The 27,098-nt window shown below is 33.5% G+C and overlaps 1 protein-coding gene across 21 annotated transcripts in view; it reads right to left on the reverse strand.

The window, feature by feature from the left end:
• LOC129805932 (platelet-derived growth factor receptor alpha) overlaps nucleotides 1-23,608 on the reverse strand; it is a 50,426-nt gene extending 26,818 nt beyond the window's left edge. For 2 of the 21 annotated variants that reach the window (XM_055854204.1, XM_055854198.1), the window contains exons 1-3: nucleotides 23,252-23,607; nucleotides 10,794-11,013; nucleotides 982-1,362 (exon numbers count right to left, since the gene is read on the reverse strand). In XM_055854204.1, coding sequence (XP_055710179.1) covers nucleotides 982-1,362; nucleotides 10,794-10,866 — 454 coding nt within the window. In that variant the 5' untranslated portion in view covers nucleotides 10,867-11,013; nucleotides 23,252-23,607. Of the gene's footprint in view, nucleotides 1-981; nucleotides 1,363-10,793; nucleotides 11,105-23,165 lie in introns of those variants that run through there. The other 19 variants (XM_055854203.1, XM_055854193.1, XM_055854202.1 and 16 more) reach the window with 17 other exon arrangements.
• Nucleotides 23,609-27,098: the final 3,490 nt, after the last annotated feature.

Consider the following 27,098-nt stretch of genomic DNA (forward strand, 5'->3'; position numbering starts at 1 on the left):
AGCTCAAATTCTTTTTAAAAGATTTGCAGATTAAATCCATTAGGAACGCAGAAAAAATTGAGTTGTCCGAAGCTTCAGTCGTCTGAAGGTAGGGCGCTTTATGGTCCTATTCCAATGAAAAAATGAGCATGTTTTTTTAGCACATTACTGTTCTTAAGTACTAAAAAGAGCATGACTGTTCCTAAACGTTATTTCAATTAATATCAGATGGAATTGTGATCGGGTGAAAGTTTGCTCACCGGGAATATTCGAATTCGGATTTCGGTTGGGAAATCGACAAGATTAATTTAATGTTTTCACTTTCATAGTATTTTCTACATTTTTTTTATCATGATTGACAAGATGTAAGGCTCTTCTCTCTCCACAAAAACTTCATATTTTCCCCAGTCCTCGTCGTGTTTCAAAATCACCAAATAGTTATGACCGGAACCGACACATAGAAAAGTTTAACCGGAATCCCAATTTCAATATTCCCTTCGAGCAAGCTTCCATCCGATCACAATGCCATCTGATATTCAGTCAGTGTGGAGTAACCTATCATGTTCGCTTGGTGGCATGATGCAGTTGGATAGCCGAGAGTTGGCAACTTTAGACTCAACCGCGGGTTTTCCATGAGTTTTCCCGTGAATTCTCATTCTCAGTGAGTCGTGAAAAGTCGGTGTGCAGCCATAATATTCTCTACTCATTATTTTCCTTGAAATGACATTTGGGAACAGACATGGTCTTTCTTAGTACTTGAGAACAGTAATGTGCTAAAAAAAACATGGTCACTTTTTCATTGGAATAGCACCATTACCCTACTTATTTACTGCTTAGAATACTAATTCAGCTTTGAAAATAATTCTCTCATTGACAAAAATTAAGGAGCTATTTAATTCAGCAATATTTTTAGCGAAAATGATAGATTTTCGTAAAAGACCACTAAGATCGCTAGTTTAAATAGCTTCGTCAAGTTAATTGAATGAAGAAGATCCCACTCACCATCAACAAATACATAAATCTTTGAACTGTGATATGGATTATCTAGATATTCAGATTCTTGTCCAGGTACCAAAAGCTGCTTGGTCTCTTCTCGCAGACAATAGTAATATCCCACGTGATTGAAGTTAACGTTTATGAGCTTGATAGTGCTTCCGTAAGGACGATCTGGAATGGGTGCTGGCAATGAGGTTATGATGAATGAGGTGGGATCTGGATCGTGCAGTGTTGTCCATGTGACTGGATATTTTGATGAACATCTCAGTGTAAAATTTGATCCAACATCCAATGTAACATCTTCATCATGAGGCTCAATTAGCGGAGCCTCAAATTGAATGCTCATTTCAAAGTTGGTCAAATCATTCTCATCATCAAGAATCTGGGCTGAAAGTGTAAAAAAGAAAAGCGTTGTGTTATTGTGTTGTATTAATTGCGTGTGGCTTTTCCTTATCCAAAAGAGACAAGAGCATAAACTTCCGTCGACCATACTTTTTTCTCATTGTCAATGAACTCCCTCTTGCACGCCCTCACAACGACCTAATCTCTAAAAGAGAGTGGCATGGAGTCAAAACAAGACTTTCTCAATGAAGATTACTTTTGTAGTATTGTTGAACAGTGGCAATTATCGTGACCCCCCCACTACATTTAAAATTCTTCCAACGGATTGCAGAGGAAACAGTCTATATCGACTTACTCCCTACTTCCGTACCCGAAAGAAAACCCACGAAAGTTGTAATCTCATTTTAGTTTAACAATTGAGACAGCATTTCAGATAAAAGTTATTTTTTTAACCAGTGAGATATGTGTATGCTTCGAGTGAATATTTAAAAAAAACATACAATGAGAAATTTATCAGAAAATTAGATACGATTATGTCTCATTGTGTTTTGGAAAAAAATGATGGACGTTTGTTCTGAAATTATCATAATGTCAAAGAGAAGTGAAAAGTTGAAACTCAATGAATTCTCATTCTCGCTGTTCTCCCTTTCATACTTATACCATTTTTTTTATTTAAATGGTTTGGTATCATAATAATGCAATTATAATTTATTATTTGAAACACATTGACATAGGGCTTTTGTTGTAACGTAAAAACCATTAAGGCCCCGGGAGCTAAGCAGACGATGTCTGGGTTCGATTGGATTATCGGTTATACCAATCCTGCATCCATTGAAAAGGCAAGTTTTTCACAGGAAATTGTAAATTGTACTAAACAAAATAAGTACATAAATTTATTAGGCATCCAGTAAACAAATTACATCAAAGGAAAGCGGGGTACCTTCGGATATCTTAAGCTTTAAACAATTAATTTTTTTTCAATATGTTCTTAATGAATTTGACCCATTATAATATCATATTTTAATAGCCAGTTCAGTACTTCAAATTTCCTGAAAAGAGGCATGGGTCAAATCTATTAGGAACATAGAGAAAAGATTGTGTTGTTCGAAGCTTGCGTCGTGCGAAGTTACCGCGCTTTCCCGTATGTTACATTGTAAAAAATATATCTCGATACGATTAATAATAATAAAGGTTAAATCACTATCCTGAATTATTAAAGGGCAAAAGGGCTTAATTTTCACTCATTCCATTTGGTCAAATAATTAATTAAAATACTTAGGGGAAGTGTGCCAAATTTCGGCCAGCTTCTAATTTCGGCCACATTGAGTGTAATTTTTTCCATGCAAATAAATAAATTAAAATTATGTATGTAATATTCGAATAGTCAATGAATTCATTTTGCTTTTAAATATTTATTCATTTTAGGATGTATTAACATAAAGACCGTTAAATTTTAGGTACAATTTGAATTTAAATTGCATTGTAAAAACTCAGTTTGGAAAGAGTCTTACAAAAAATGTGACAGATCGATTGTGTTTCTAGCAGTCTTGTGATTTGTGGTGAAGTGCAGAAGGTTTTCCTTCGGTGTTTTTCATGAAAATTGATTAGTTTTCTTTAAAGATTGTTTCTGTTTATGTTAATAGTGAATCAATCTTTAAATTTTGGGCAAAATTTCCCAGCTGGATCCTGTATTTCGCGTAAAAAAGTATATATTTTGTGAGCGCCTTTCCGGTGTGGGAGTGTTGCCTATTCCGGCAACATGTTTTGCTTTCCTAAATTTCTTATTAATTTTATGTTTTTTTTTCAATTTCCGAGTTCTACAATGTCCAGTGAAAAAACCATCGCTTCTATGAAAAAGATGATGTGGAAAAGGCCTTGGAAGAGTTCAGGTAGGGCAAATTGCTACCAGAATCTGCGCGTAAATTTGAGATGCTACTCTTCAGGTCTTCAGGACAAATTACGCGGAAGATCTTAGGGCTTGTGTGTTATATAAACGTATAAAACTAAATATTAAACTCGTTCCGTTTGACATTTTGAAATTTTCTATCCGTTGCGTAACAAAATGTGGTCAGAAAAAAGGTGGCCGGAATTTCATTCAAAGTGGCCGGAATACTACCCAAAGCAATGTCCATATTTTTATTAATTTTTGAATATTTTAGCAAGTGATTTAAAGAAAACAATGATGATAAATTAGTTTTCAAGGTTCCACACAACCCTCCCGAAAAGGAAGTAACAAAAAATATCAATATGAATTAAAAATATTGCATTTCAAACTTAGGACTGCGGTGCTTATATGCAACTATGCCGAAATTTGGCACACTTACCCTATGAGTTTTTAAAATACCATCTTTTTAAAATACCCTCTTCTTGAACTATTTTCAATTTCGTTATGATTTATACACAATTTAAATCGATATTAATTTTATGATATACCCAAAAAATTTCAAAGAAAGATTAGAAGGCAGAGCTCCTTCTCGGGAGTTCGAGCAGCTTGTAAAACTTCGGACGCTTTGCCACCCCTTTTTACTATTATTATTTTTATTAAATAAGCTGATTTAAAAATCTACATGCTTTCAAGAAGCGACTTATATAGGCTCCAGACCTATGATTTAGCCGTATGGCTTAACTACTCTAATTTCTTATCAATTAAGATGTTTTGAAAAAAATTGACTTAGGATCGGATTATTAATAAAAAATTGCCTATTACATTTTATAAAATCAATAAAATTGTTTGATATTTCGGTTTTTGAAACATCCGAGGACTGGGCGAAATCTCTAGTCTGAAGACCGCTTTAAGGTTACAAATTAAGCACTACGCAAAAAATAAGCTGAATCGATTTTAGAGGTTATGCTTACAATTTTAGTAATTACGAAGCCTTAACCCTTTAAGGACGAGTAGGACACCGGTGTCCCAAAAACAAAAACCATTTTCCCGATTATTTAGAGATCAAAATAACTTTCTATTAAAAACGGTTTTTTTGGGACACCGGTGTCCCACTCGTCCTTAAAGGGTTAAGATTCCAATTTAGGTTTTCGTTAGTTTTTTGGAGGATAAATCTGTATATCCAACAAATACCCTCTGTATAATGCAAAATTAAAATTTTTTGTGGTTATTTTTTTTTATATTTCAAACCTCCAGCGCCACCAAGTTGTTCGCGAATTTAACATTATTATAAGGGAAGACCACCCCGTATCGGAATGTTAAGAGACATGCTCGATATTTAGTTTAAAATGTAAGCCTGAAAACATTATTTGGAATTTTTGTGATTGATAATTGGTATATTAGTGATTCATTTAAATATATCTGTGCACTTGAATTCTTAATTTTTACAATAAATTAATAAAAATAGGTGTAATTGTCAACTTGCACCCTGTACCTGGGATCGTCACGAATTTGATCAGGTGTTTCACGGAAAATTGGTTTTACAGAAATGAATCTGAGCCAATGCAGTGCATCCTTGCTAGAGTTAAATGGTAAAGAGTGGCTAATAATTTTTAAAAATTCATTTCATTTGGAGCAATAATACAGTAACAACCTGACGATCCGAGGAACACTTCCGGTCGCTGGTGCTCTTTCCTTAGGATATTTTCGCATATTTTTAAATGAAACTGTGTTTTAACATTATGTAATTTGAATAGACGAAACAATTGTGGATTTAAATAAAATATTTGTAAAGATCAGCTTCATTTAAAATTGGCAAAAATATAATATATCAATGTAGCCCCACAACTCAAAGTAGCCCCACCTCACCCTATATGTGCATGGCTTCAAAAAAAGCCATAATTTTCATAATTTAATATACACGAACTCATACTTATTTCTCAAAAAGTCGTGAAAACATCTAGGGGAAGGCTTTCAGGCTTCGCACACACTCTGGCTTTGAATGTTTCATATTTTTTCTATATTCCTTTCAATGAATCTATCACACATTTCCTGAAATTGGTCAGATTTATTAAAGTATTATAGGAAAAATATGAAATGTTCGAAGCCAAAGTGTGTGAGAAACCTAAGACCTACGTGAAATTTCCCAACCTTCCCCTATAGAAAGTTCAAGTGATGTAAAAACCTTTTTTAAAGTTTCGCAAAGTTTTCTTTAAATTTTGTTCATTTTAATCATATGATTTTCCCTCGTGATAGCAGAAATGTATCAGAGAGAAAAGTTGAAAATGAACATACGAGATACTTTTAAAAATTGAGTCACTGAAAGTCTCGCTTCCGCTACCGAATAATTTATTAGAATCTGGTCCATGGTTCTATTGAGAAAGTTCACATTGAAAATTTAAGTGAAACTTTTAACAGACAATTTCTGCTTCGGAAATGAAATTCACAAATGGGTTTTTGTGATATAATAAGAATTACTGAATGACAGCATAAAATTCCTATTAATTCTAACATTTGCACAAATGCGGTTTTTTATTAATTATTAAAATATTACTATGCGGATATAAATTTGTTTATGCATTGTGGAAAAAGTGAAATAATTTCAAGAATTGTGAATAAAGTCCTGAATAAGCTGCATTCTAGTGTCCAACAGAAGAGCATAACATTCATCTCTTCTGTAAATTTATGTTTCACTTTCAAAATTTATTCATTTCATAGAGCAAAATTTTATCTTGCTGTGTATCTCGCTATCTCAGTCATTGTGAAATTGTTCTACAGGGAATATTTTTTATCGCCAAACAAAACAAATAACATGAAAAAATTGTAGAATTATTGTACTTGTAAATTGATATGGATATTCTATATAGTTTGCACCTTTTTCAACTTTTTCAATTATTTTAATTCACTGAGGTGGAAGTTATTGATTTTTAAAAAATGTTCATCTTGATGCAAACCAATCAAATTATGTAACATAAAAAGTTTTGTCCTCTTGCATTTATATCCTTTACTAACAATTATTATTTATAAATAATTATCGCGCTGAAATATGCCAAGGGAAGCAGTATTTACCCAGTCTTATGGGCTGCGCATGGATAAAACGTGAAATGAGAACTTCCACTAATTTATTGCTCATACCTGAAAGAGAACAATAGCAAGAGTACGTGTGAAATTCATTTGATTTATTAGCGATACTCAAAAGATAGATTCCTCCAGTTTATTAAATATTTTCCACTATTCGAGCATAATGAAAAATTGGAAAAATTGAAATTGAGAAAAAGGCAAGCATTGTCGCATAAAATTAATTCTACATGACACTCTCAGAGAAGAATCTAAATTTGTTAGGAAAATCCAATAGTGATAGTTTAATAATACTACCTCGCATGTGCTTCCCATCAATCAAGCATTATTTCACGCGATGCATAGAAATTTTTTAGATTGCTTCTCTGTGCAGAATGTTTGATTTTTAGAGAATTTCCATCGAGTGCCTGAGGGATTATTGCGATTATATACTTTCATTGTAAATTTTCCAAAGTTAATGCAGAGATTAGGACATCCAAGACGTGATTGAGAACTTTCAGCAGGAAATTGAACAAAAGGTGCATAAGAATAATGTCTTCCTATTCAGACATTTTCCCCAAGTTGCCACAGAGATATTATTTGTGAACTTTGCACTTGAAAGTTCCAAGAGCCAGGAAGGGACTCTATATCATAATTTAAAATTTTCTTTTACAAATTCTTTGTGGACGGAGATTTTGTGCTCTGATCCACCATAAAAAGTTTCATTGTAATCCTTTGTACTGATGTTCTAATGCAGAAACTTTCTCTAATTTAGATGGATTTCCTTTTGTAATTTAAAACACTTTATTTAATTATGATGAATATATTCTAAGTAAAATAGGAAAAAATTATTCTGCTGAACCAAATTTGGATTTAAAAGAGGTGGCAAAGCGCCCCAGGGTTTGCCATCCAGGCTTTTAGATGATATACCTCAAAAATACTTTCGCATCATTTACCGTTTAGCGGTTCTCACCGATTTATAAATCACTCAAACATTGCCCAAAATACACTTGAAAGGTAATATAATTGAGCACTCAATGCGTCGAGTGGTAGAGCACTCGCTCTATGATGCAAGTGTCCCAGGTTCGAATCCCCTTTAGGTCACCAGGAATATTTCTGGCATTAAAGGTGTTCAGATTCAATCCAGTGAGCTTCACTGCACTTGATTTCACGGGGCATGGGACTGACAACCCGATCCCTTTATAAGAAAAAAAATGGATGTCCCGAACTCCCCGTTTGGGAAGGCCTAGTTCCTCTATGGAACGTTGTGCCACAATTATTATTATTATTATTATTAGTAATATAAATTGAATTTCGGGTAAAAATTAATTAACGGTTATAAACCATTTCATTACCGGCTCAGAACCGATTGGAATCGGTTCAGTTTTATGACCTTGAAAAACCATTATAAGAAATAATTGAACGGGATTTTCATATCAAGACGAAATGTCCGCTTGCATAATGAGTTAAATCGCACGATGCGGTTTTAAGCAATTCCAAAAAAGAAAATGAGGGTCATGTTAACGATCTTTGGGTCGACTTATTAACGGGTCTCCTGAAGGTCCCAAGACTATCTCTCACCGTTTAGCCTCTAGATCTGGAGATAGCAGGACGGACAGATGGGCAGACGGAGAGACGGACAAACAGCGTGACGAAGTTCCACTTTTCACTGGGTCAGAGGTCATACTGTACAGGATATCAACTTATAGTCTTCGGTAGCCCCCTAATAAACGTTACCGATCAAGAAGCAAGGTTTACCCTCATTTCCCCAACCTCTCCTACCCCTCCAAAGAACCATGTTTCTTTTAGCTTATTTTGAAGACGACTCCAACGATTTTTTTTGTTTTCGGACATGTTTTGGAGGTATCCCGCTTGAACATTTTGACCATATACTTATGACCGAAAAATCGAAATTTTGAGTTTTCCAAATCAAAGTTTAATCATTCTGTCTGCCTATTTTTCAACTTTATTATAGTTAAATTTCAATTTTATTGAATGGTCTTAAAATTTAGTGCTGTATTTCAACCATTATGCACCATTAGCTGAATTCAAAGTAGGAAATTCGATCTAAACTCTAAACCTTTGTTCTTCAATTTAATTTTATTTTGTCAATGTTTCGATCCTGGATGGGACTTTTGTCAGGGACTGTTACATACCAATTCAATTTTACTAAAATACTTTTTAAACAATTTTTTAACAACTTCTTTGGGACTGTAACTCATATCAAAGTGCTTGGGAAAACCAACGTAGGGCAATGACACAAAAGGAAAAATAGTGAAGGCTCAGAAATATCGCTTAGGTCTTCAGACTAGAGGTTAGCCATGTTGCGAAATGCCTTAATTTCTAAATAACAAAAGGGATTACTGAATTCTGAAAGTCTCCAGAGAAATTATTACCAATACTACATTTTAAGTCAAAGGTCTGAAGACAGCAGGGTAAAGTGTGGCACCTTTAAAATGGGGTACCTTTATAATTGAGCGTTTTTTCCTATTTTTAAATAATACTGGACGTTATCGTAAATAAATTTTATCTCCATAAACCAATTTAGTATCTATTACATTATGATAGACCTTAATTTCTTAAAAAAAAACATAAGAGAAAAAATGCCAAATAAAAGTCATTTCTTCCCAGAGCTTTCGGTGCTCTGCGCATCTTATGTGCTGGACACATATAAAGTCCAGAAACGACTAAGCTCGTTTGTACCCAACTTAGCTCCCGACACAAATGGGGATTAGCATTTACTGGCACTCAGAAAAGCCCTTAATTTCTGATTTCCCAAAACACAGAAAACTTTCTTCTGCTTCAATTAGCCAATGAATGGGATTGTGAGGTTGCGACCTATTCCTTATTTTGACTTTTCCTTGTTTTGACCCATTTACTCTTTTGGCTATTCGGTATTTTGACCCATTCGGGATGTTGACTATTCAGGATTTTGGCTTTTCGAGATTTTATGGCCTATTTGGGATTTCGTCTTACGGTATTTTGACTGGGACATGTCCCCCCAAGGGGTTGCAGTCAACTTCTTCGTAGAATGGACATTTATACGAACTTCAGCCCTAAAGCGGTCTTCAGACTAGAGGTTTAGCTCAGTTCCTGAAGGTTTCAAAATCCTAAATGGCAGTTAATTTTATTGGTTTTTCAGAATGTAATTGATCATTTTCTCTTAATAGTCCAATCTTAAGTCCCAATTATTCCAAAAATTCTTGATTGATGAGAAAATAAAGAAGTTAAGCCATATGGCTAAAGCGGTGTTAGAGGCTTAGCCCAGTTCCCGGAGGTATCAAAATCTTAGATAGCGAGAAATTTTATTGTTTTTTGAGAACTTAATAGGTCATTTATCTTTAATAATCCAATTCTGAGGTAGATTTTTCTAGAAAATCGTTATTGATAAAAAAAAATTAGAGCAGTTAAGCCATATGGCTAAGCCTTAGGTCTGAAGCCCGTGTAAGGGTCTTGACAGACCTGAGGATTAGCCGAGAGACGACTTAGCGTAATTATATTAGAAATAATGATTATACTACATTTCCATCATTATCAACTAAGTCGTCTCTCGGCTTAAGTCGTAAGTGCGTCTAGGGCATAAGCCTTAGGTCTGAAGCCCGTATAAGGCTTAGCCATATAGCTTAATTACTCTAACTTTTTTTTTATCAATCACGAGTTGACAATTGGACACTATTTAGTATTTTGAGACCTTCGGCAACTGGACTAAATATCTAGTCTAAAGACTGCTTTAGGGCCCTACTCACAAATTAGATGGTAAGGTTTTACAGAATCTTTGACTTTTTGTAATCCCTAACCATATCCAGAAATTAGTTCTAAAATGTAGATAAAATACCAAGTGGTGTAACGATATAAAAATTAAAGTAAATAAATTTGTATGCAGACTGTAAGCCGTTATCACAAAAACATAAATTCTCGTCTGACCTAGTGATACTTCTCAATGGAATTTCACTTTCAACAAATTCAGCAGAATAATTGGTTCGTCTCTTTTGCACGATTTAAATCGGAGTAAATTAATTGAGCTAAATCACACTCAAGGGATTCACTTTGTGTGATTGGAGTACAAATAATAAAAGTGAACCATTTAATTGGCACATCCAGTGCAATTATGCAATTATAGAAACAAGCTTGTTTAAAAAAAAAACACCCACTCATTTGATATTGTGTCTGGTAGAATGTTTCTTAGTATGTCTCATGTGTTAACATATTAGTAGTGTATTTCCCCAGCGAATTACTTAAACTTCTCGCTTTACGACAATGAAAAGGTGGGGAAGATTTGTCAGATTCGCTGAGTTATTGTGAAAATTTAAAAAGTCCACAGCCTCAAAAGTGGGATGAGTCACACCTTAAATCCGATAGATTTTAAATATTGATGAAATCTCATCTGAATTTAGTACAAATACTGTGATCATTGAGGTGCTTGGACATGGAAGTTCTGTGCGAATTGCATTCACTTGGACGCCACATACAGTCATTGTCTCTTCCAAGAAGTGCCATTGAATGTGATAGAAAAATGTCTTGTGTCATATTTTCTTACCTGTGACGTGTCTACTGAAGAATATCCAAGTTATGAGTACTACTGAAGTAAATATCACAGAAATTTTGCACATTTTCACTTGTTGCTTCGTGGAGGTTGTATGAAAAATTTCTTCACTGCTCCAGTATTATGGGGTATGTCATCAAAAATATATTCTCACATCTAATATGCTCTTGTAACTTTTCCTTTAGCACTCCCGCTACTTCTGTCCCACCCAACACTAATGGATTTTTCCTCTATGCTCAGTGTTCTTTTGTAAAATCCACTTAACTGCTGATCAACTTCTCATTTGAGTCAGTCAGAACTTCTGGCTAAAAAGTTTTAATTGATAAATAAATTTGCTGACCCAACTCAATAATGTTTTGTCCCATTCAATTTAATTTAATTTCATGTGTTCTGCCTTCGTGTGACATTGGAAAAAATGCCTCTCAGTGCATTTTGCAATAAATTTCAATCTACTGAATTGTTTTATCTCACTTTCATCCATAAATCAGATTAAACCTCAATTGGATGAGAATTGAAGCGGCTCCATGTTCAGGCAATTTTAAAGGATACGTTAGAAAGCATCACAAAATGCACAAGAAGTCGACCCCGGGAGGGAAGAGTGGTAAGGATGATGAGTGATGACATCCACAGAAAGATGATTTATATTTTAGGCGATATCGGCAATATTTTCTTCTTGCCCTGACTGAGAGAAATTGGTTCTGTGTGATTGGAATTTTCGGAATGTGCAATAGAAGATTGGATAAATATTAAAGTCAATTTTTTTTTACAAGGAAAATATAGGTCACGCCCCGTATGAAGCTATAATAAAAATAATGATATAACTTCCCGTGAGTAAACTAAAAATAATAAAATGTGTAAAGCTCACTGGATGCCAATTTGAACACCTATGATAGCAGACAATTACCAATAACCTAAATGGGATTTGAACCTAGAACTTTTGTATCATTAAAACGGTCTTCAGACTAGAGGTTTAGCCTAGTTCTCGAAGGTCTCAAAATCCTAAATAGCGTGCAATTTTATTGCTTTTTGAGAACCTAATAGGTTGCTCCTCTTTAATAATCCAATCCTAATTTTTTTTTTCCAAAAATGGTAATTGATTAGAAATTAGAGCAGTTAAGCCATATGGCTAAGCCTTAAGTCTGAAGCTCGTATAAGTGTTTAAAATGTGAACTTTGAATTTGTAATATTTGATATAGAAAAATCAGCACACTTTCAATGATACTATTGCAAATTTTTCTTTGTGGACGGGGCTTAAAAAAACTTCAGTCAAAGGCAGACACTTAGTCTAACATGTTTGGTAAAATTTGGTCAATTCAATGTTTGTGAGACAATTGCACGGATTTTATGACCTGATTTGGAACCTGTTTAGTGGTAGGGGAGACTGGGGCAAAATTTGTCAAAAGGAATATATTTACTATTTTCTAAAATAAAAGAGACTGAGGCTGCTATTCTGCCATCTTTATAATTTTGTAACTGAGCAAGATCCAAGAAATTTGGTATTCTCACAGAAAAAATATAAAGTTCTGAAATATTAGTACTCTCCAAATATTTTAGATCTTGTTATAAAGTCTCCAACAAAATTTTCAAATTACCATATTTTACATCCAAGAATTTTTCAATTCATCCAAAAATTCTTTGACATTTCCACACATTTTCTTGTACGATCCAAGAAAAATTTAGAGGTCCTTTTAAATTTTGTAAAGTAAAAGTTTTGTCAAGGTTGAATTGAATATAATTACCTTTAAAGATATTTTAATGCTTTTTTCGTGAAAAATAATAAACCACTAATAAACATACAGTGTCAAATAATTCCGCAGATGATGCTGCACGACAAGTCTCCAAATTTTTTATATCTTGTTGGATTTTTGCTATAAAATTTCTTGGCGGCAGAATTGCTCAACCTTGGATTAACTCTAACAAGAATTACAAATTCCGCAAAATCTTACAAAATTATAAAGATGGCAGAATAGCAGCCTCAGGCTGCTATTCTGCCATCTTTATAATTTGAAATTTTTATAACAGATAGCCTTCATGAACCTTAAACTTACAAAGTTTTAAGGGATTCGAGGAAGGATTATGTAAAATAAAAAATAATGAAATTTTGAGCCCTATTTTTGGAATATTTGGCTTAAGGCCTCTACACATTGGGACCAATTTCCATCAAAAATTGCATTTTTGACAAAATTTTGACGTGTCCACGTACAGCACTGTAAGCAATTTCCTTCAAAAAAGCGATTTTTGACGAAAATTACTCCCAATGTGTAGAGGCCTTTACAGGAAATATCCATACTGATTAGCTCAATTTAAGCATATTTCTCGTTAAGATAGAGAAAAACTATCTTCAACAAAGTTGTAAAGGAATAAATTTCCTATGAAAATATGCCTATTTGATATTTTTAACGTTTGCGAGAGTAAAACGTCACAAATGAAGACTGACAAAATTTGCCCACGCAATTTTGAGAATCTCCACAAAATAAACTTTTAGAAAATTATTCGTAAATCATATTTCTTTCGAGATAGAGGAAAATAGTCTTCTGCAATGTTGTAGAGCAGTAAATTTCCTATAAGAATATGTTCATTATAAAATGTTTAAGTTTTCTCAGAGCTCGTGAAAGAATTAAATATGCGTTTTGACATGTTTTGCCCCAGTTTCCCCTATACGAATATAATTGAATAAATCGAAACCAGATCAATAAATCCATGCAATTGTCTTGATCCACCATTATTGGTTTCTGTAAGCAAATTAATGTCAAATAGTCGAAATATTTCATTGTATTTAAAGGATTTCCTCAATAAAATAACAATAGACCACGCCCACAATAAAAATAATATATCGCACTTCCGCGATATGAGTGGCATATTGAGCCCAAACAGAAGTAGATTTTGATTCTTCAATAGTGTCTTGGATAAAAGGTAAATGGGACGCTATTTGCACAAAAAGTCGTTGATGTTCGAAGAACTCAAATTCAATTTCGTATTTTCATACTAAATTTTCGAACAAGGTGGCGAAAATGTATCAAATATCACATTAAAAAGCTGGCAAAAGAGTTACTCAGTGATTATGGAGTGATTAAATACTGGGGCAAGAACAGTAAACGTCGTTGTTCTGTTTTTTTCCTCACAACAATGTGAAGACCGTCACATTTTAACACTTGATCACTTCGAAATTCGAAAAGGATGTAACTTCCGCCACCTTGCCAAAGTATTAAAATGTAAGAAAGTCTGTTTTTTGGATCTCCAAATAGATTTTCGAATTTTTCAAGATCTACTTCTGTACGCAAAGAATCTGTAGGAGGGGCCTAAAGTTCCAATCAATCTGGACCGGGCGTTGATAAAAAAAATCTTGTTTATTTTTATTGAAAGCCACCCTTCTATAGGATTCCATCATTCGTTCATTTCGATAAATCTTTCATAATTTTAGTAGTGGGCGTGGTTTATATTTTTAAGTGCAAGTTTCTTGTATTATTTTTGAAATCAACACGAATCAATATTACATGACGGTACAAAACTATGTATATCTTTCTATTGATTGCGGAAAACAAAACTAAATCAACTTGATAGTCAAATCTCCTAAAGGGGGTGTGGCTTGAAATTATTTTTATGAATAGCTTCTGATAGAGAAGTCCTATAATTTCAGTAAAATGGGAAAATTATAAAAAGCCATTAAACTCTCATATCTGATTGGAATATCAATTCATAAAATACAAATTCCAAAGAGAAATTAAATTTGCAAGAAAATGTTTCTGATATGAGAAATTGTACTTTCGTCTTAAAATGAGAACATTTTCACTGAATCGCTGCATGAATTCCTAAAATCCCATTAAGGTCTCCCGGTCAGTAATTGTTTTATTTTCCATCCAAGCAAAATCACCAGCTCTCCCTTACCCATCCCCAGTCCCCTTAGAATAATCACGCAAAATAGTTCTCATGCTCATTTTCCCTTAGACTTGGTTATGGGTGAGATGTTGGAAGAATGAATGCAGCAAAAATTCTTCATTGTTTCACTTATTAATTTCTCTCTGGGTTGTTAGAAGTTCATTAACAATCTGCATGTGGGAAATTGTTAAAATGAATTGAGAACAATTTTATTGGATTGCCCAATGGCAAACAGTAAGATAAATTATAGGACTGGAGACGAGACAATCAAAAGATGACAATTTTATCGTCTTTTAATGACTCGTTAAGCGCAAAATTCGAAAGCTAATTTGTCATTGAAACCATTAGGCTGGAGGGTGGCTTCTTGTTTTACGATGATAAATATCTCTAAACCACAAAATAGGCCATCAGGGTGTGTCTATAATCCGCATTAAGTGACTGTTGCTTCTAAATACCACCCCAAAAGTACTCAAAGCTAATATTCTTGACCGGCACGAAAAGACTGCGAAGAATTCTATTAAATGGTATCGCAATGCCTTTCATGAAAGGACTCTAAATTTAGATTATGACCATTTTTATCTCACAATAACGCTAAAACGGTCAAATCATTCTGAAGAATTCCTTTTTTTTTAATTGAGCTTACTTGTTGCAACAAAAACTTTTTTTTTACTTTTTTATTACATGTTCACTAGATTTTGAGGTTTTTATTTTATTTTATTTTACTTGTAACTAGTATAAATGGATCAGGGGCTTGTAAAATTAATACAATGATCTTTTATCTAATATAGGGGTGTTGCTTGGAACCTTGTAGACAGTTTATCGGTTATTTTTTTTTCTAAAATCATTCTTAATATATTTTAAAATGAGTAAAAATGTAGACATAGAATTGGGTGGCCTATTCCGGTTACCTTCATTCTCATAGTTCCTTGCCTTTCCAGAATTCTTCCAATGCCTTTTTCAGATTATCTTGCTCGTCGAAATGATATTTTTGTGTTATCTTTTTGGATATATAATCTATAGAGTATGCAAAAACTTAAAATTCATGGAAATTTGAGGAACAAAAAATGTGGCAGGAATTGCAAGCTGTCCGGTATTTGGTACACTTACCATATGAATTTTTTTATGGATTTTTAAATTTTTTTTCTTAGAAAAAAAAACGAGGTGTACATTTCTCCTGTTATGGAGTGCTTTGACGAGGTGCTCCAGGGAACTACTCATTAGTCCGCGATTAGTTTAAGTTCTTTAAATATGTATAAACAAAATCATCAAGAAGTTTGGTTGTTTCTTTAGCCGATGTTTGGCCTCCTAATTAGGGGCACTCCCTTAAGGGCACGAGAAATGTTCTGATATTAAAGATTTTAAAATTTTATTCAATGAACTTAAATGCACACCACATGAGAATCTCAGTGCCGCAATAGGCAAGACCGTTGGGTCTGGGGCGGATGAGATCTCTGACTCAACTCTCACAGTTGTGAGTTCGAGTCCCGCCTGGTGCAAAGATCTGAATGTCAGAACCGAAGAAGCATCCACATCGCGAGGAAGGCGCTCCTGGACGGTCTACAATGGACTATATACAATGGGATATACGGCTTTGCAGCATGATTAGGGTGAAAGGAACGCCTATTGATATTTTAATTTAAGAAGTCGTATCAGGAATTATTGACACCCTACTCTGTACCATTTGGAATACGAAATTTGAACACATATCCTTATCAGAAAATGTAGATTAGGGAAAAAACGTCATATTATTTACATTCTATTATACACCTTAACCCATTCCTTACCATGGTATTATACATCATACGCAAATTGAGTGATTTTAGATGATTTATTCCTGGCAAATTTTTATCCGAGTTGCTGTCGGGAATTTATTTTTAGTAACTTTAGTTCTTCAATTACTTAGGAAAAATAGTCCGACAGAGATGAAAATATATATTGTTAGTGTTTTCTTGCTTCGCGGAAGGTCATGCAAAATTTTAGCTCAAAACGGCGAAGGGAAAATACGACATCCCGTCGAATTTGTTAAAATTGGACTCTTTCCTCGTTCCTGATTTGAATTCTAGTTGCCAATTTGTTTTCTTGGATAGTTACTCTATCTAAATCAATAGAGATTGCAATTAATTAATGTACAGAATTTAAATTCAGTGATCGTTTAGACGTGTCTTTGATCAGGGGCTCCTCGTGCACCCATAATAAGTAAAAATTGTTTCTTTTCAAAAAATTCATCTATTAATCTGCAGGAAACTAATCCCAAAATATGAACATTCTATCTCAAGTATTTCTGGTACATCGACTGAATGGGTTAAATAAAATTCAAGATTTTGGCAAAAGTATCAATAGGGTTCCCTGTCGAAGAGGTGTTTCTTCGACCCTACTTTGTAAAAAAAATATCTTTATACGATTAATAATAATTCCACAAGTCTTGGGGCTGACAATACCATCCTTAATAATGCATAATAAGCTTTAGCATTTATATTAATGCATGTCTATAAAGCCGTAAACACACTTACGACTAAAGCCGAAAGGCGGTTTAATGTAATTCTAATCAAAATAATGATCAGGGTACTTTTCCATCAGATTCTGACTAATCCATCTCTCGGTTTAAGCCGATAAACGGCTTAGTTAGTGGGAAACTGATGGGAATTTAGTTTAAGTAATAATTTGATTATAATCACGTTAATCCGTCTCTCGGCTTAAGTCGTAAGTGTGTCCAGAGCATTTGTCTAGGGTATAAATCTCGCTTGCGAGAAGGCCTAGTTCCTCTCTAATACGGGCTTCAGACCTGAGACTATCCATATGGTTTAACTGCTCTTATTCCTTGTCAATTACGATTTTTTGGAAAAATTTAACATAGGATTGTATTATTAAAGATTAGTAACCTATATGGCTCTCAAAAAGCAATAAATTTTCTTGCCATTTAGGATTTTGAGACCTTCGGGAACTGGGCTAAACCTCTAGTCTGAAGACAGCTTAAGAGATGTTTCGCTCGCAGAAAATGATTCTTTTACATCTTTTTTTCTCTTAATCATCTCATTATCGTGGTAATAAATAATGTTCTGATTGAATTTTGGAAAAGCCTGACTAAAACGGATTATTGTATAACCTAATCAACTGATTCTCCGCAAAAACTCTTGGAGCTGGTGCTTTTATTATATTCACAACTTAGATGATAGCTTATAAGCCATATATCAACTGATGCTTTTACTGAACTATTTTATGTATTTTTCAATGGAAGTGGGTTACTCCTTACATTTTCATAAATTCCCAACGAAACATTCATGACAAGTTCAAATCCTCCAGCTGAAACCCAATATGTTTAGCCTTTAACACTTTTCAGCGGGAAAAAAAATCCATAAAGAATATTTATGATATTCAGCATCCGAATGAGAGACTTTATCCATTTTTGAAGCGCAATTTTAACCCAATTTGCTCTCTCAGACTTACAAAAAAAAAAAACGAACATCGTGGTTTACATAAAACATTGAGCTGGAGATCTCAATACGACGAAATCAAAACAATTTGTTTATATCAATTTGCAATTGAATGTTTGTAGTATACAGAAAGAATTTTAGCTGTTGGTGGAATGAGAAGATTTTCAATGGTGTTGGTATTTTAACTGCCTTGTACAATGGCAATTAAAGAGTTTTAAGTTTTCCATTAAACTCATTTCCTTTCTTTTAGAACTTTTCTGTGGCTACGGGAAAGATTATCTATAGATTTAGAGTCTGCTATGTGGGAGGGAACGGTCCAATAAAATCGATTTTCAGATGGTCCAAATTTCAATGGCAAAAAGTGAGAATAAAGACTTGGCATTTGGTGCAATTTTATTATTATTTACTTCACTGCAAGCGAGAAGGACTTTGGTTAAGTGTTTACACAATGAAAATGTGCAGAAGGCTTTTATCGTGAGATCGAGTTGAAAATTATGTTGCTGGCTAGTGATAGCAGAGTATCGCAAAATGCCAGAAATCTCTGGAGAACGCTTTGTTTAGTCCTCCTCATTCCCTCTTGCACCAAAGTATCGATAGTGGCTGGAAAATTGATTAGTTTTCCGTGTTGGATTAACTCCTTAGAATTCAATTAAACTCCAGAGACGAAGAAATGCAAATTGATGTCAGAAAATCATTTTTTTATAAAATAGACTGCACAAAAATACATATTTGCAAAGAATTTCCCTCTAGGCTCTAATGCAATTTTATGAAAATATGGCTGAGTGGGAAAATCCATAGGATGAAGACCAAATCCCACTTGACTAGCATTGTTTCGTTGTCTTGAAACGATACTATCCCACAGGGACGCACAACTTTCTCATTTGCCGGAGTGAGAACCAACGAAAAAACATTTACATTCATATTATAGTTTGTGTATAAAAAAAACCGGATATTTTTGAGAGATAGAGTAGAGAAAAACACTCTGAAAAGAGTAAAGAAAAAGTTGATATTGTGATCAAATGAGAGACTTTAGACTTCACATAGAAGGATATATATTAAATAAAAATATGGGAAAGTGGTTATGCTTTGTACAATCCCGTGCAAGCTTCGTAATGATTAAATTTTCCTATGTTTCTCGATAAATATGTCCCATCACGCCCATATTCTAAAAGTTACGGGAAATTCCTCAGTTTTAAAAATATAATTACGGAGTCAAATTTATTCAGAAACATAAGAAAAATTTAGTCATTAGGAAACTTGGGATCATACGAAGCGTGGACATTTTTCCTTAGTTAATACAGGCTATTTCTAAAAAAAAATTGTGCAAAGATTACCAATTTCGTAGGTAAAATACGAAATAAGGAAACTTTTGTGAATTTTAAATGTAAAATCTTGGCAGTTTAAAAAATAAGAACAGTTGCCAGCGCCACTCGTGGGAGAAAACAGCGCTCTCACGCGGAGAAAAATTATTATTGTAAAGTCGATTCCTGGCAATTTTAATTTTTATTTTACAATGAAAATATGAAAATATTTATTTTTTCGACAATATGAAAACTTTCAGCTCTCTCGAGATAGATATAGTGAAAAATAGTGAGAGTAAATACAGTAATAAAGATAGTGCATTTAGGTTTTCATTCATTTTATGAACATTAATATTTATTTAGTTATTTACTAATATATATCGTAGAAGTTATAAATATCGTAGAACAAAATGAAAACAATTATCAGTCAGATATTCAACTAAAAAGCTAACTTTTGCAAGTTTTCAGAAATTAAGAACATTTTATTTTGCTAATTGTAATTGCATTTATAAATATTGCCTTATTTAAGGTTTCGAAACAATGTTAATTTAATTGTTATTATTACTATTAAAGGCTCAAATAAAATTATTTACTCTTTTGAAAACAGAACAGAATTTTAGAAAAAATCTTCATTTTAATATGTTTAGAAATGGATTGAAAACAATGAACCATAGTGATTGGCTTAGAGAAGTTGTTCAAAAAAGAATTTAAAACTTTCCCTGAACTTCTTTGACGTGAAAGTACAATAAATAAAAATAACTTTAGGTAGTCAGGAAAAATTATTTTCCTTATGGGACACCGGTGTTCCAATCGTCCTTAAAGGGTTAAGGGGTTACATGGGTCTCTCAGTCAAAAAATCTATTTTCTTTTTAAATTTTTTATTTTATAGTATAACATTTGAAAAATATTTTCTGAAAATTTTAAGTCAATCGGAGTAAAACTCTCGGAGGTAGAGCAGTTTTAGTTATGCGTTCCGCTCGCGCGCGCATATTGTTGTAAGCCTTTACCCACCCGGCAAATTCTGCAGAAATTCGTCAGATTTGAAAATGTAACTGCCGAAAATTCTGCTGAATTTCTGCGGAATTTTGTTCTAAATGTGGATCCGATCGTTGTATGAAAATTCTGCAGAATTTTCTACAGAATTTTCTGCAGAATTTCTACAGAAAATTTTATGAATTTTCGGCACTTTCCTCATGATGTCGTTCTGTCAAAATGGACTTGGAATATTTTCTCTGAAATTATTTATCAACTTGGTAGAATTTATAATCACAATTTTCATGATATATTTTATATATATAAATACTGCAAGGGTATGTTGTCTATAGAGAAGGATTAAATAGCAGAATTAAACATACTCCCGCCCGAAAATTCTGCATGTTTTGATAAATTGTACAAGAATTTTCTTGAGAACAAAAAAAAATTTACGATGTGATTTTCAGCTGAGACCTTTCAAATTATTTATTATTTATGAAAAAATTATTCTTTTTATTTCATTAAGTATATTTTCGTCAATTTTTCCAATAAAATGTATAGATTTGAAATAACCGTCTCTGAAGCAGCCAAAACGCGTTTTTCTCAAAATACCGTTTTATGCCCAACGCACAATAACTTTTGTTTAATAAACATATTTTTGACATTTCAATTAGAGTGAATGAGATCTAGATCTAGTCATCTCGCTCATTCTCATGTGAAATTTTGAAAACATGTTTACAAACAAAAGTTATTGTGCGCTGGTCATTACAATGCGGTAGTCAAGATTACTCAGAGTCTATTGAACCGATCTTTCTGAAATTTTGCATACTTGTTTTGAGAAGTATTATCTAGTGTTTGAATGAAGGATTTGTACTTTCTTTAATCAGAACCACTTTTACAATACAAAATGTGTTGAAAACTAGGATAAAATTGATACTTTTTTACAAAAACTTTTGCCAAAATTCCAAATTTTGCTTTTTTTAAATCCTTGGTTCATCCACGGATCTAACTAATCTTCTAACAGAGTATATTCGGTTTTTTGATTTCAGGTGAACCTACTGGAAGAAATCCTGCCTACCGTAAGGTCTGTTTTTAAGGAATGGTTCCGAAAATCAGCTATCAACGGTCGAATTTTCAAAACTTTTCAATTTTTTAAAAAATTTCTTTCTAAAGTTACTCTTTCATATCCCACCCAAAAGCTGGAATTTCTAAAATATTTTCTACATCAGAGGCGTGCAAGAACCGTTGAAACCGAATAAACGTCAAATGAAACATGTAGGGTAAGTGTGCCAAATTTCGGCATAGTTGCATGCAAGCGTCAAAGTCTCAAGTTTGAAATGTAATATTTTAAATTCAAAATGATTTTTTATATTCTTTCTTCTTAAAGAGTGTTGCTTGGAACTTTGTAAAGAGTTTACCGTCTTTATTTACTCTATAATCATTCTTAATACATTTTAAAATGAATAAAAATATAGACATAGTTTTGGTGCCCTATTTCGGCCACTTTCATTCCCATAGTCCCTTGCCCTTCGGGAATTCTTCCAATATCTTTTTAACGTCATCTCGTTTGTCGAAGCTACATTTTTTGTTATTCTTTTGCATTGTATAATCTCTAGAATACATAAAATCTAAAAGTTCATGGAAATTCGAGGAACAAAAAAGATGGCCGAAATTGCAAGCTGGCCGGAATTTGGCACACTTACCCTACGTCAATGGTCAAAACGCTACTATAACAAACTTATTTTGATGTTAATTCGGTTTCAACGGTTTTTGCACAGCTGTTCTACACAATAAATTATTATCAAAAAAGGCCTATTTTTTGACCTGAGAGACCAATGTAACCCCTTAATTATTTTTTTTGTCAAGAATCACTAATCTTTTTAACTTCAAAAGTTTGTGATGTCCATTTTAATTTTCTACTTACCAAACTTCACTTTTATTGGATAAATTAAAATACCTATCACAACATTGGAGTTATTAATTCGATAGCATCTCTATTTTAAACCTATTAGTCAGTAGCTGAAGAGATTGACATAAAATCAATTGAAGTTTGAATTGATAATTTCAATTATATTTCTATTGCTCAATTATGTATGTAAAATTCAAAACTGAAGCGCATTTTGCTCTTTATAGTTTTGTTTTCAATTGAGTTATTTAAAATTAACATAATAATTGGAATCACAATCATCTCAGGAAAACATTGATGACTGTGTAGCAAAAAATATATTCACACATCTTCCAACATAGAAGAGTTCATATAAACTTGCAATTTTCTGAAATTATCAAAAGTGCTTTTATCAGAAAAGCAGTTGTTATCTTGCAAAAAACTGAGTCTGGTGTATAGCACTGAGGCTTGTCATTAAACCGCAAAAACTCGGTTGTATGCTCACTTTTTAGATTCTGGACTCACAGTCGCGAATTGATTATTAGAATGAGCTGGTAAGTGTGAAAGAAAAATGTAGTGTTTTGTCCACAATCTTCAAAGTATGTGGCCTCGTCACAAATTACGTCACACCGCGTCCAAATTGGGCGGAATTTTATTAATTCAGATTCGTGCCTATTGGAATTTGGTGTGAAGAAAGTGTCCGAAGAAAGCTACATCGTCTTGTGGAAGTGGAAAAGTGAGAGAGTATCTTAATTCTAATTTAAAGTGCTCCCAGAAATAGTCAAGTTGAAAATTCCTGCAGAGCTATTAAAATTGAGGCGGGGAGCTGTGATTTCGAGAAGTTGACCAACATTGTCCATTAATCGGTTGCATTTGTAAGCTTTTTTTTCGTGGATTTTACAAGAGAATCTCGTACACATTCATTCAAGGTGTATGAATCACTCCAGGTATAACGTCGTCATATATCTTTTTCCCACTAAAACATACTCAGATGGGGCTCATGGAGGGCCCCTTAAGCACAAGATGTATAAAAACTACAAATTCACTTCACTCGCAGCACCGTTAAGAGTCAGATATCACTGTCATTTTTGAGCTGAACAAATGGCAAGGAATTTTCCAAAAAATTACTTGCACAATATCACTCACATTGGCAAATGGATATCATGTGATATTTCCCGTGCTAAAATCCTGCTCACGTAATTTCTTTTTGTATCTTTAATCACAAAAGTGCACAAAACCGAGAGATTTAAGTGGCTCAATGATTTGAATATCGTGGCAACTCGCGTACGTGTTAGACCTCGACTGAATGAATGGAGCAATGGTATTCTACTGTGAACCGGTGGTCGAATACTCGGCTCAGATCGACACAGAGAGGCAACCAGGAATACCACTACACTCCATCATTCCCACCGACCAGAGTTCTTTTCAGCTGAGAATACTCTGTGCTTGGGATTTCCAGTCAACTAAAGTACTAATGCATGTTACACCAACCACGGATTATTGGTTTTCTAAAACGTTATCACTTGAATATGTATCTGTTGAAAAGGAAGTTTATTGTTGATTATATACTTTACCCCAAAACTTAAACTACCATATTGTTAAAGACATAAAATTTAAAAGCTCATGAAATGTTAAGCAGCAAAAGCTTGAGAGAAACTTTTAAGTTGTTTAACGACTTTTGAGCAAATCGCTGCTTTATGCCCTAGATGCCCTAGATACACTTACGACTTTAGCTGAGAGATGGTTTAACGCAATTATAATCAAAATAATGATTTGAAAAAATCTTCATGAGTTATCAACAAACTAAGCCGTTTCTCGGCTTAAGCCGAGAAAAGAATTGGTCAAATGCCCTAGACACACTTATGACTTAAGACGAGAGACGCGCTTAGTGGAAAATTATGAAAATTCGGTTTAACCATTATTTCGAATAGAATTACGCTAAATCGTCTCTTGGCTAATCCCCAAGTCTGTCAAGGCCCTAAAAACTGATGGAATTGTAAGGTAAAGTACCCTGTAGTCAGCCGGTTTCTCAACTCGGCCAGTGCGACTATTTATTCAATTTACTAAGATTTCTTATAATATGGTCTTACCGATTTAACATTATAAGGGGTAATATATTATATATAATGTAAATCAGTGAAAATTTCATAGAAAGTGGCCATAAAACGTTAAAAAATTGGTTAAATAGTTCAACTGGCCGAGTTGAGAAACCGGCCGACTAGAGGGTACTTTACCTTAATTGATCATTATTTTGATTATAATTACATTAACCCTTTAACGACGAGACAGTTTTCGCTTACCGAAAATCAGCAATAAAAATGAAACCGATAAACAAAATTGGGAAACTTAATACATCTAACCTTCGAAAACCCAACAGAGTCTGATTTGGTGTACAAAATTTGGGACAAAAATTGCTCAAAAATTTAAGTATTTTTTCTGACCAATGACAGACAATTTTCACTCTAAAGCAAAATATTATGTTTGAGTATTGTAGTTTCTTGTTCTAAAATGGTTTTGTTTAAAACAAATTGGAAGTATAACAAATAAGTAAAATTAATTTTCAATATGAGAATTTAAAAATTCGTAATTTTTGAAGTTAAAAATTTACTATATAGCAAATAGCTGAAGACTTGCAAAAATATCCTGGTTCCTTCAACCCTTCTATTTGCAGGTACGGTACAAACTGGAGAAAAATAACTTTACGTAGTCAGGGAAAAATTATTTTCTTTATGGGGACACCGGGTGGTTCCAAGCGTCCTTAAAGGGTTAATACATCCTAAAATGAAGTAAATAATCCTCGGCTTAAGTGGTAAGTGTAGGGCATTGTGGTCTATATTTTGATGTAATATGGATTTCGAGTAATAATGGCACTTTGATATTTTGTAAACTCATCCATAATGCCAAGAACTGCAGTATTGAGCAGTAAAAAAGATTAAATCTAAAGCAACAGGGGAGTCTGGGGCAAAAAGTAACAGATTGAAAATTTGATAAAAGAGACCGAAGCTTCAAATTTTACTTTTGAAACTTTAAGAAATAGTAACAAACCATTGTCCTTCCCAATTTGTTACAGGACTAAAGGTTAAACCGTAGGAGAAAACAACTTCAGGATCTTTGTGACCCCCCTTTGAGAAAAACTTTAACTTTAAAAATTTCTGAAATTTTACCATCTCTACCTGCGCCCATTTCTTCCCCTCTAAAATCTTATTTTCCGGTTTATTTCGCAAACGACTCCTATAATATTTTTTCATTTTCGAATATGTTTTGGATGTAGTCAAGGTGAATATTTCGTCCTGAGACACCTATGACCGAAAAACATTTTCATATTAAATTTTCGGAGGTCAAAGTTAACCAACTTTGGAGGGGCCTCTTTTTCAACCGATTCACTTAAATTTGGATTTTTTTGAATCGGTAATGAGTCGGTAATGCACTCGCAATTGATAAAACTTTCTGGAATTTACTTTTTTATTTGTCTATTGTTCATTTGTTACTTATGCCTAAAAACTACTAAACATTACTAAATCCTACGTTTCTTAAGACATTTCTTATTGTTATACTAATCAATACAATCGATAGTAAAGCGGTATTATTATGTACCCAAAAACCATACAAAAAAGATAATACACGAAGATCTGTTTCTCGTGAGTACGACGACTTTGCAAAGCTGGGACGGTTTGCCATCTTTTTTTATTTATTAGTCTTGTATATTTTTTTCAATCTAGAAACTCAACGATTTCCAGTCTTCAGTGACCCTCTCATTTAGTTTTACATTGTCTAAGGGACTCTATACCCCTATTTGCCCCTTCGGTGGGCCTACTCCATAGGTGGGATGGCTGCCCCTCTGCAAACATATTTTTTAGGGTTTCTTGAAAGTGGCTTACAGATAATAATTTATTATCCCAAAATTTGATATTTTCAGTGGCTGAAACTGCCCCATTCTCCCCTATTTAATTTCGGGCTTTACGAGCAGTCAAATCACATCGTAAGTTTTAGCATAGGAAAAAGATTTCTTTGTTTTTTCTTGCAGTTATATTGAAAGCATTTCAGGGTAATTTGATAAGTTAGATGCATATTTCCATCCATTTAAATTTTTAAATAACTGAAATTGATTTTACCCTAGCCAAAAGTATTGTGCTGATGACTATGAATTTTATCTTCGATCAAATTACTGTTCCTCTGTATCGTTGAACAATTGATTTTACATAAAATAGGATTAAAACGAATCCTTCCACAACATTACTTTTCACTAATGGACTAGACTAGAGCAAATATTTATTCACTGAAACTTTTATTTCAGTAAAAAGAAAATTGGGTACTTAGATAACTAAAACTGAAATAATATATTTTTAATACTTTAAAGGAGTTCAATATTCTTGATAAAATGAAAAAGAAGGAGCTATGGTTCCAACACATCTTTTAGATCAGGAAAATTTCTTAAAATCGAAATTCACATCCTTTTCCTACACTAAGAAAAAACCTAAAAAGTTAAAACAACTCTACGGCCGAGTTGAATTAACTCTACGAATATCGATGTAATTGTTACTCGTTTTCGTTGTAAATTTTAGTAAATAGAGTTGAAACAACTCTTCGTGCGAGTTGAATTAATTCTTCGGATATCGATGTAATTATTACTCTTTTTCGATGTAAAATTTCAGCTCGACTGAAGTATATGCTTAAGTGTTTTCGTTTTAAGAATATACTTCAGTCAAGAAGATTTTCGTGTGCAAAGGGCATATAAAACATCAACTAGAAATATACCTAACAGTGTTTCATGAAGACATGTGCTTACTCATACGTGATATTTCGCTCGGAACATAGGGAACTTGAGGTCAAAAAA

The sequence above is a fragment of the Phlebotomus papatasi genome, chromosome 3, assembly GCF_024763615.1.
Source record: "Phlebotomus papatasi isolate M1 chromosome 3, Ppap_2.1, whole genome shotgun sequence".
Lineage (NCBI taxonomy): Eukaryota > Metazoa > Arthropoda > Insecta > Diptera > Psychodidae > Phlebotomus > Phlebotomus papatasi.